The sequence below is a fragment of the Saimiri boliviensis genome, chromosome X (genome assembly GCF_048565385.1).
Source record: "Saimiri boliviensis isolate mSaiBol1 chromosome X, mSaiBol1.pri, whole genome shotgun sequence".
Taxonomy (NCBI): Eukaryota; Metazoa; Chordata; class Mammalia; order Primates; family Cebidae; genus Saimiri; species Saimiri boliviensis.
The window spans coordinates 9508845-9520400 of NC_133470.1; the positions used below are offsets into that span (position 1 = coordinate 9508845).

The 11556-nt window shown below is 39.5% G+C and overlaps 1 protein-coding gene across 10 annotated transcripts in view; it reads left to right on the forward strand.

Moving 5' to 3' along the window:
• FRMPD4 (FERM and PDZ domain containing 4) overlaps window positions 1–11095 on the forward strand; it is a 915426-nt gene extending 904331 nt beyond the window's left edge. For 5 of the 10 annotated variants that reach the window (XM_074391531.1, XM_074391532.1, XM_074391530.1 and 2 more), the window contains one exon: window positions 90–11095. In XM_074391531.1, the coding sequence (XP_074247632.1) occupies window positions 90–94 (5 nt within the window). In that variant the 3' untranslated portion in view covers window positions 95–11095. The remainder of the gene's footprint in view (window positions 1–89) is intronic. The other 5 variants (XM_074391527.1, XM_074391528.1, XM_074391526.1 and 2 more) reach the window with 1 other exon arrangement.
• The last annotated feature ends 461 nt before the right edge of the window (window positions 11096–11556 follow it).

Here is an 11556-nt window from a genome sequence, read left to right on the forward strand (position 1 = left end):
TGGGAATGACAGTCATCATGTAGAGATGTGGTAAAAATGGCCTCACAGGAGATGCTTAATGATTCTCTCTGTTTTTCTACTACCCCTAGTGTAGCTTTGACAGAGCCTGGGAAGGAGAGACGAGGAGGCATGCCTTCAGCTTGGTCTCAACATCCTGAAGCTGATCCCATCCTGCTACCATCAAATATTCACTCGGAATCCAAGGTGCCAATTCCAAATCAAGACCCTAATGATTTCTCCCAAGCAAATCAGGCATACGGAGAGGCTGTGAGCTGGCGGCCACCGGATCTGAGAGGGGGGAGCCTCAGGACACCCCCCAGCCAGAAGGCTTTAAGACATAGCAGCAGTATCCTCTCCGGATCTGTCGATTTGGAGACCTTCCGAGAAAGAACCAAGGGTGCAGTCAGCTTAAAGTGTCCAGGCATCACAGAAGCACAGGAGGCCAGTTCTGAAAGGCGAGCAGAACTCCCCCTGGGGAGGAAGCTCACCAAAAGTTTTTCCCAAAGCTCGATGCACTTGAGCTCTGAGGGGAGGTTTCACAAAAGGTCCCCGGTGGCTCCTAAAGACTCAAAGCTGTATAGGACATTACCCTTGCGGAAGCTGGAGGGCAGCAATTGGAGATGTCGGGGACCCTTCAGCTATTGCTTCCTGAACCGAGGGCAGGATGAAGATGGTGAGGAGGAGGAAGAGAGGGGAGAGGCCACCATCCAGGTCTCTTGCCTCTATAGACCACAGATGACTCAAGCCATGCCAGAAACAAGCAGCCCACGAGTGGCTGCAGGGGGGATTCAGAAGCAAGGAGGGGAGCTATCCAGAGGGTCAGTGCTGAAGGTCTGGGCAGAAGACCTGAGCGGCCCAGATGACTTGGACTTCAGCAACCTGGCTTTTGATGCCCGGATTGCAAGAATAAATGCCCTAAAGGAGAGCACATATGCAATGCCTGATGGGTTCCTTGCAGCCCAAAATGATGCCAATGAGCTGCTCTGTCTCGTCAGGGCAACCAAGGAGAAGAGAGAGGAGTCACGCCCTGAAGCGTACGACCTTACACTTTCTCAGTACAAGCAACTGTTATCCATAGAGTCCAGACAGTTGGGAAGTGCCTGTAGGAAAATGGCGATGGCCGAGAAAAGCCCAGAGGAGATGCTCCTAGCTATGACTTCCAGCTTTCAAGTGCTCTGTTGCCTAACGGAAGCTTGCATGCGATTAGTTAAAGTCGTGAACTCAGAAACACAGCGGCAGGAAATTGTACGGAAGATCGATGAAGTGGTCATAAATTACATTTGTCTCCTGAAAGCTGCCGAAGCAGCCACTGGAAAGCACCCTGGGGACCCTAATGTTGGACTCTCGGCGCGACATTCAACCACCATGGCCGCTCTTGTAAGCACACTGACACGTTCTCTCAAGAGGCTTTTAAACAAATAAATATGGAAGTCACGTCATAATCTACCTTTGCAAAGCCATACATGAACTTTTATTTACTTTGTGTGTATGATGAACAGATGTCTCCTTTCTTCTCTCTGTATATTTGTTATTTTATATAAAATAGGAGATAAAAGTCACATTGGTGAAATGTTGAAATGTACTAATCAGATGTATTCTGTTTATATTATACATATATATACACGTAAAAGAAATATCCAAGAAAGTGATGCCATTTGGCTATTTTTCATATAGTTCAAAGCCCACATACACGATGTGAAATTTTAAATTCTACCATGTTAGAGCAAAGCAATGAATCCTATCCCCTTTCCTTCCAAGTAGATACTTGGAGACCATATCATTCCTATTTACAAGTAAAACACAAAAAAAGAGAAAAGAAAAGAAATCGCAATGTATATAAAACAGCACTTATGTTTTAAAATTATGATTTTTAAGCATTGGAAATAGCAAAAAGATTTAAAATTCAAGAAGCTATTAATTACTAGAGAATATATCTGTAATAAATTAATTTTTTGCTCATAGTATTTGGTTGCTGGATGCTTTCTTCCAAGAATCCCACATATTTGAGTTTTTGCTATTTGGGCTACAAATGGGTGGGGCGTATTCTGCTGTGTCAGCACAAATGCTCTTCACAGTGTTTCCAGCATTTAAAAAACTTCCCAGGGAGAAGAACAGAGGGAATGATGGGCAGTTTCCTAGGTAACACCTAGAGTTATATAATATCTCATTACATAAAACATATGGAATAATACCAAAATTAATTATTTGATGGAGAGATCTGCTTTGACTAAATGACAAAAATCTCCAAACCAAAGACATTATCTTCCCCTCACCCCAACTCAACTATGAAACTTAAAATTCCCTTTAGAGTGGTGGGACATTTAGTAAAGTATTTGCAAACTTACAAAAAGGAACATTTAATGATCATCAAAATTAAGTGCAGATTCAGCAGTGTAGACCAGACCATACACCAGCACCATGAGTCTCATCTCAGATCACAGCTCTCAGCATAGGGCTTCACCCATCACCACCTGTACAGAGGCTAAGGCTGCCAGTCAAATTTGGAATTATAGCCTAGTACTGGGACAAAATCTCAAATCTTGGATGTTCCAGAAAATCAGGGAGAGATGGCTACTGTAATCATGAGAGCCATGAGTAAATAAATAGTAAATATTAAATACTTAATCTGGATTGGCTGATAAAAATATGAAATCTGGAAAAAAGAAAGGGAAGTGGCATATTTGACCAGTTCAAATGAAACCAATGGAATGCAAAGAAGTTTCCAGGTCTGTCATGTCTCTAAAAGTACCCTGCAGTCATAAAATTGACATGTATATATGTATTTCCTGGGTCATTCAGTGCTCAAGTTACATGCACTCCTACATAGATAGGTGGCTCCTTAAGATGATGATGGGAGTACACCAGATGCAAATATTTCTACTTTTATAGCCTACTTAGAAGGAGGCCTAACACAGTCCACAATTGCAATCTCTCTCTAGTCAACCATTCCACAGAGACTCAACTACAAAACCCACACGTGGTTATGGATGGCAACGAAGGAAAGGAGTTTAGGGTGTGTTATTATAAATAATGTTTAACTAAATAATAAAACATTATTTCATTACAATTATAAATATTGGTGTTTTGATATTGAGAGATATTAGTGGTGTTTACTGTGGAAAATCTTAGTAAATATCATTCTGTGTACTAAAATCCTAACCTATTAATAGGATGTGTGCCCTATGTCAGACAGTGTGCTAAGCATATTAACTATATTATCTCATTTAATCATCACAACAGTCTGCTGGTTTGGACACTATCCTTTATTCTCTCTGGAGGCAATATGGTTGCATTGTTATGAATATGGAGTTTGGGGTCAGAAACATCTTGATTTAAATTTTGACTCTGCCATTTTCTAGCCCTTTCATGTTGGGAAAGCTACTTTTTCTAAGTCTCAATTTCCTCATAATAAAATGAAAATCAGTTATAAGATCGATTTCATAGGGTTTTCATGAGTTTTGAGTAAAAATGTGTATGTAAAGTTCTTATCACAATACCTGGCAGAGAGTAAGTATTCAATTAATGTTAGCTATTATCATCATAATCGTTGTGTTAAATATATTGCCCAAAATATGTGGGGGAATGTTTGTTTTGTATGCATATTGTATCCTGACTGTGTGCAGAACACATTATGTGGATTGCATATATGTAAAAGAAGTGTACAAGGAAGTGACCATCCTTGTTCAAGTCTCATATCTAGTTAGAACAACTTCCCAGTCCATTACGAGTTCTTTGAGAAGCCTCAGGGAAGTAGCTCTGGGTCTTTCTAATCAACCTCCCATTACTGCGCCAGTAAGTTTCTGTTTCTTATAAACTCTTTGCTATTCAGAAAACCTCAAGGGGCCCCCGCATTCACTATGCATGGGGCTCCTAACTGGGGTCCAGGTCCATAGAGTGTAGGAAGAACATATTAGAACAATACCTGTGCTTATTTTTATCTAGCTTTTTTATGTTTGTGTATGTTTTATAATGGCATAATAGTACAATGGTACATGTACATAATTTTAAATAAATAAATAAATGAATGAATAAATAAGCATATGCCTGGTGCATGCATGCAACAATATTGCAGGCAGGGTTGCATTCACTGAAGTCTGGAGGGCACTGAACTAGAGAATAAACCTTCCTTACACTCACGATTCTTTACATTTAGTCCCCAGTCTACTTTTCCAAGTTGATCTCCTACCATTTTTATTACTCTTTTATCAGAAATCTTTCAAACAAAAGTAGACACAATCATATGAATCCATGTGGACCCATCAGGTACCGATTCATGTCTAGTCTTCTTTTCTGTATCACCTCCTCTCACACTGTATAATTTAGAAGCAAGTCCCTGGCATCATAGTGCTTAGCCCACGAATATTTCAGTACGAACATCCTGTGAGAACTTTTAAACATAACCACAATGACATTTTGGCATTTTAAAAGTTGGGAGTTCCTCAGTATTATCAAATAAACATTACAGAAGTAAATGATGGAGAAAGTGAAACTCACCTATGAACCCAACCTCCAAAGAAACCATTGTCAACAATGTAGGGCTTCTTTGTTTCATCTTTCACTGTATTATAAAGTTATTAGTATTTTATTTGTTTATGAGCTTTGCCTTTGACTCAGGGAGTTGTTCTGACCAGTTACCCTTGTACCTGAGTGTCAGTGCCAGCATATTTCACGTAAGTGGATTGCTCAGAAGGGATGTGACTGATGTGGAAAGACAGTGCTCAGATCAACAACCACATAGCATTAGCTTTGAGAAAAAAAAAATCCAAAAACAAATGTAACTGCTCAGATATTAACACAGATCCCACTGACCTTAAGGTCAGCAGAAATGAGTCTAATCACAAATTATTTTCCAGAAAAGAAAGCCTGAAATCACTAGCTATAGCAACACTACAATGGCTCAATTCCTTTGGCTATAAAATTTATCTTTCATTATGATTTATCTTAGGAAAGACAATCTTCATTTGTTTGTGTTCTGCTTTTATATATTTCTAAATGCCTGTTATTAAACTCTTTATTAAATGTCATTAAATGTTACTTCCGAGTGACTCAGGACAGTGCTCTAATTTATCCTGCCTGGATTATCCTCTATTTGGCAGTGGAGGCCAGGCTGTTTTTTCCTTTTGACTGCTTATCACCCCTCAAAATTGTGCGGTTTTTGAAATTGAAAACAAATCACCTATGTTCAAGTTATTCCTTATCTCTTCCAAACATTTAGAAGCCTTCCTGGGGATCAGAGTACATTAATATTGCAGGGTACAGTGGCATGTGCCTGTAATCCCAGGTACTTGGCTTGAGGCAGAGGGATTGCTTTAGCCTGGGAGTTTGAGACCAGCCTGGGTGACAGAGACCTCATTTCAAAACAAAACAAAACAAAAAAACAAAAACAAAAACAAAAAGTAAAAAAAAAGACAAAAATATAAGGGAAAAAATTCCATGAATATTACATTGTCTCTAACCTGATTTTGTCTTTGCTTTGACAGTGGTCAATTTTGATTTGCATAGATAGCGCGGTGGGGTAGGGGGTGGTGGGTGGGGAGTGCGTGCGGGCGCACACACATGCCTGTGGGTATGTGAGACTAGCTATCAGTTCAGCTTTATAGATTTCAGTACTAACTCCCCCTCTACCAATGCAAAAACTATGAAAAACAAATTTGTATGAAACGTCCCAAATCTTCTTTTAAAGTCAGATTGCAGGAATAGCTTCTCAGCTTTGATAGATCAAAGACTAACAATCTCACCTTTTGAACTGAATTTTTTTGTTTTGCTTTATTTGGTTTTGAGACTGACTCTCACTCTGTCTCCCAGGCTGGAGTGCAGTGGTGTAAACTCAGCTCACTACAACCTCCTCCTCCCGGGTTCTAGCGATTCTCCTGCCTCAGCCTCCTGAGTAGCTGAGCCTACAGGCGTGCACCACCACACGCAGCTAATTTTGTATTTTTAGTAGAGACACGGTTTCACCATGTTGTGGGATTACAGGCGTGAGCCACCGTGCCTGGCCTGAACTGAATTTTTATTCATAACAATTTGAATATCATTAAGTTAGGAACTTTTTATTTATTCCACCTACACCCTGGCCTATGCATCTCACTTTTTAATTTCAAAGTCTATACATAGGAAATCCATAGAAGAATAATCTGTCTTTATCCAATATTTGTTACTACACAAAATAATGGAATGGCTTAAATCCTATATCGCAGAAAGAGACAATCAAATATCCAAAGTAACTTACTGCACCATTCAACTTCAAATTAACCCACTGACTTCCGTGAAACTGTCTATATTTATCACTGCATCTCAATTTTCTGTAACACATTAATTTCAGAGCACGGGGTTTTGGGGTTTTTGTTTGGGATTACTTTTTCATTCTCCGTGTTAATCTGCATTTTCTACTCGAAACTGTGGACCAAAATTCTGTGCCATTTGTGGCATCATTCACTACCATAGGCAGAATTCACTTTGGTAGTGGATGTATGTGGGATTGATGGAATTGAGCTCTCTTGGTAACCTCCAACCATGTATTATTTCTGCTGTTTTCATTTTGATTAGTTTCCATTGCCTATCTTGCTTTTTTATTAATGATCAATGACTCCTTCCTGTCTCCCACTTAAAGGAAACAGGAAGGAGTCTCCTTTTCACTCATTCATTCAGCATCTATTATTAACTTCCTAATCTAGGCAGACACTGTCCTAGGTGCTAGAGTACAATGGTGAATATGACTGACATGGTCCCTGCCAAAGATGGAGTGGCCATTCTAGAATTGACAAACCTTTGTCATTCCTCAAGAGAGTAGAGGTTCTGAGTTAGCATTTCAGGTAGCCTTCCTTTGCATGGTGGTGCAGGACTGGAAATGTGACCGTGCAAGCAGAAATTCTGCAATCGATAATGAGAAAAATTATACTTCCGTGACCTACAACTATTTTTGTCAAAATGTAAATACTCTTACTGTCAGTTATTGATGTATAGGGACATGAAAAGTGTGGTAAAATTGATATTTTATTTAGTACACAGTAATTTAAACCATTAGAACCCTTGAGAATTAAACTGGATCTTTTTTGTAAAAGATATCAAGAGGCATTTGAACAGTGCTTGCTTTCTTTTATTCATCATATAACATAATGATATAAACATCTATGCTTTTGGCAAATTGTCAAAACTTCCAATATTTTATCATTTGTTTTTATTATTGTGAAATATCTCCAAGAGTTCCTTTAATGTGAAGTGTGTTTTTTTTCCACTGTCACTTTCTCTGAGACAGCTTTATCCTTTTCCTCAAAACCTCTCCCCATATTTATGTTGATACATATACCTTCACTGCATCTCTCTGGTGGCATATCTGCAGTCTCAAATGAGGGCAATGTCATTCCCACTGTCAGTTACTTCTTTGATGACTCCACTGATGTCTTAATTTCACTTCCAGTGTTAGCATTTTTTGGTTTCTTTGCTGCATTTTCATCCTTGTTGGCCAATTCTATTAATGCTCCAATTTTATTATATGTTACATGGCCTCATCATATGGGGGAAAAGAAAAGGGGACAGCACAACTACTTGCTTTGCTGTGTGTGCATGAGCTGAAGAACAGACCAATCAATGGCAGACTTGAAAAGAAGTAAAGCAATTGGTACCTGACCATCAGGCACACCTTTTATTTATTTAGTGATTTTTGGATTGAAGAGCTGATGGCAAAATTTATGCTTTATGCAATTCAGTTAAAGTATCACGGTAACTGAAATATAAACCATGTTGCTGGGGACTGGTGATTAGCAAAATCATGGTAACTGAAATTCATGCATAGCAGGACCATGAATAATGAGGACTAACTGTGTAGTGTTCAACACCATTCAATAGAACTCTCTGCAATAATGGAAAGTGTCTAAATCTGTGATACTCAATATGATGGCAAATAGTCATATGTAGCTGCTGAGTATTTCCAATGTGGCCAGTATGACTAAGGAACCACATTTTAAATTTTATGTATTCACTGAATTTAAACTCTCACATGTGGCTACTGTCTATCATATTATACAGTACAGTTCTAGTGGGCAAGCAGATAAAAGAGTGAAAAATAAACAGAATAACAACAGATTGAAGTAAGCTCTGGGAGGGAAAATTATAGACTTCTGAGGAACAGATCACATATAAGTTAGGGATTTGCCTGGATTTTGAAGAAAGGAACTAACTGATTGGTTAGTACACATGACATTCATTTCATATAGACCCTGCTGAAGAAATTTAAATGATAAATATAATAGAGACAGTCGCATATAAAGACTTTCCTTCATTAGATCCTAAGCTTGACTTATCCAAATCCATTTTTTTGGCCCTACGTCCTGGGTGGGAAGACAACTAAATGCCTCCTTAAAAATGAAAACACACACACACACACACACACACACACACACACACACACACAGACTCAAATACACTCCCTTGTTCTTAGCCTTTGGATGTCTTACATGATGATATGTGATTTGCATGGATAATTATTTCTTCGACAATATTTGAAGATCTGCTGTAAAATGTTGGCTACACGTCAGTTTGTGAATTATCGACAAAGGCGTTGGGGAGCACAAAGTGTGGTGGCAAATACTGACCTGACAGGCAGCATAGCGGTTACTCCCTACAACATGTCCTTCCCAATAGCCTGAGCTCACACCAGCCCTCAGCTCAGACCCTAAGCTTTCCTGTGCTTTTTCTCCCATCTTTCTACCTATTCTTGATCCCAACTTCCTTCTTGGTTGGGTTTCAAGGCTTCTCCCAAGTCCACTCAGATGTGACCCAATCTGTTCTGCAGCCTAAAATATAAATACTGTATAGGGTAGAAAGGAATAAAGGAAGAGGTGAGGCTCAGTTTTATGAAAGCCAATCTAAATTTAGTCTTCACTATTCATTATTTCTTCCCTGTCTTCTTTCCCACTTTGTGTTCCCTGACACTGCCCCCACCAACCTCTCTGTATTAGTTTCCTATTGCTGCATGACAAATTAACAAAAATGTAGTGACTTACAACAACAAGCATTCATTATCCCATAGTTTCTGTGGGTTAGAAGTCTGGGCACAGCCTAACTGGCTCAGAATCTCACAAGGTTGCAGTCAAGGTTTCAGCTGGGCTGCATTCTCATCTGAAGGCTTGGCTCAGTGCATGTCTGCTTCTAAGCGCATTCAGATTGGAGTAACTCATTTTCTTGAGGGTGTATGACTCACGTCCTGGTGTTTTACCAGTTGGAGACTAGAGGCTACCCTCAGGTCATGGAAGCTGCTGACATTTCCTTTCCACAGGGGCACTTTTAACATGGCTGCTTATTTTATCAAACCTATGAGGGAATCCACGGCCTCGGGGAGGGCCCAGTCCCTTCTTTAAGGATTTTCACCCGATCAAGTCAGGTCCACTTAGAATAATCTCCCTCTTGATTACCTAAAATTTAACCTATTGAGAGCTTAAGTGCATTTCCAAAATTGCTTCACCTTTGCCATATGCTACTGGCTAGATGCACGTCACAGGTCCTGCCCACACGCTAAGGGAGAGGATTGTATAGTGCTTAAACACCAAGAGGCAGGAATCACGGGGGCCACCTTAGGGTCTGTCCTCCATGCCTGCCAAGGCTCTTCACTCAGCTACAGACCCAATAAATTACATATCACATAATCCTGTGATCAGATGAAATAGTATAATTTGAAATACCGACTTGAACGGTTTTCAGGACCCACAGCCCTAATGTGAGTCATTAAAGACTCTATGGGAAACCTTCAGCCTTCTCTGTCCTGGTCCAGGTCCATTCTCTAGATATATTTCTGTATTAATATGTCAAGTTGCTCCGGGGATGGTAACTCCAATAATTATGATGTACTGACCTGTGCAGGTCAGGATTTTATTAGTGCTAAGTCCATAGGTGAGCTTCTTGTGACAATGTGACTTTTTTCATTGTCCTCATTTTAGTCAAGTTATGACTTCAGGATCAGGTTACATAGAAATAAGTCAACTATCAGATAAATTATTACATATGCTGAACTTTAACCAGCATAATCACACCTTTCTCCAGTATTTATGGGACAGGAGGATGAGGTCAGCTCAGGTCACTTGCTCCTAATTATTCATCTGGAAGCAGTGTCCACGCATTCAAATTCAGCTCCCCAACATGACCCACTTGGAACTCCTCACCACAGTTCTCTGAAAGAATGCAATTCTCTCCATGTGGGCTCCAGCAAAAATAAATATGGAACAGGACTCATTTCTTTCTAGAATCTATGACCCTTTATTCTCTTTATTTTTCAAAGCTATATAAAGCTATATTGTTGAACAAGTGTTGGCAAAGGTGTGGAGAAAAGGGAACCCTTGTACCTTGTTGGTGGGAACGTAAATCAGTACAACGACTATGGAGAACAGTTTAAAGGTTCCTCAAAAAAACTAAAAATAGAGCTACCATATAATCCAGCAATCCCATTGCTGGTTATATACCCAAGAGAGGTGCACATTCAGGTTTGTTGCAGCTCTGTTCACAATAGCCAAGACTGGGAAGTAACCCAAGTGTCCATCAACAGATGAATGGATAAAGAAAAGTTGATACTTACACACAATGGCGTACTATTCAGCCATAAAAAAGAATGAGATTCTCTCATTTGCAACAATATGAATGGAACTGATAATCATTATGTTAAATGAAATAAGTCAGGCGCAGAAAGACAAACATCACATAGTCTCACTTATTTGTGGAATCTAAAAATCAAAATGATTCAACTCATGGAGACAAAGAGTAGAAGGATGATTACTAGTGGCTGGGAAGGGTAGCAGGGGGCCTGGGATGGATGTAGGGGTGGCTAATGGGTACAAAGAATAGAAAGAATGAACACCACCTACTATTTGACAGCACAAAAGGGTGACTAGAGTTAACAAAAATTTTATTGTACTTTTTAAAATAACTAAAAGAATATAATTGGATTGTAACTCAAAGGATAAATGCTTGAGGGGATGGATACCCCATTCTCCATGACGGGTTTATTATGCATTGCATGCCTGTATCAAAGCATCTCATGTACCCCATGAATATATACACCTACTATGTATCCATAGAAATTAAAAAATAAAAAGATTTTAAAAAGCTATATTGTTGAATCAGACTTACTGAAATACACCTTTAGTACTCCCTGGATTTTGAGAAAGGCACAACAAGGGACACACAGACACACACACACACACACACACACACACACACACACACACGTGCACACAATGTAAATGAACGTAGCGTATCACATCACTCAGAAATACATACAGCAACCGGGCTTGGCTTTCCTGCCTCCAGGCTGCCTTTGCCTCCAACTCCTATGAATCCAGTCTCCAGTTTGTTGTATGACAATAATGACATTATTAATAGGTAATGTTTATTTAGGCACAATGCACCAGGTACTGTGCTAAATCATCTTCCTGCACAATTATTGCATCTATTTCTTAGAACAGCTTATGCGAAACTACTACTGTCTCCCCAATTTTTAAGAAAGGAAACCGAGGTTAGAGACTCCAAAGAAGTTGCCCAAAATCATGGATACTGGTCAGAATCAAGATT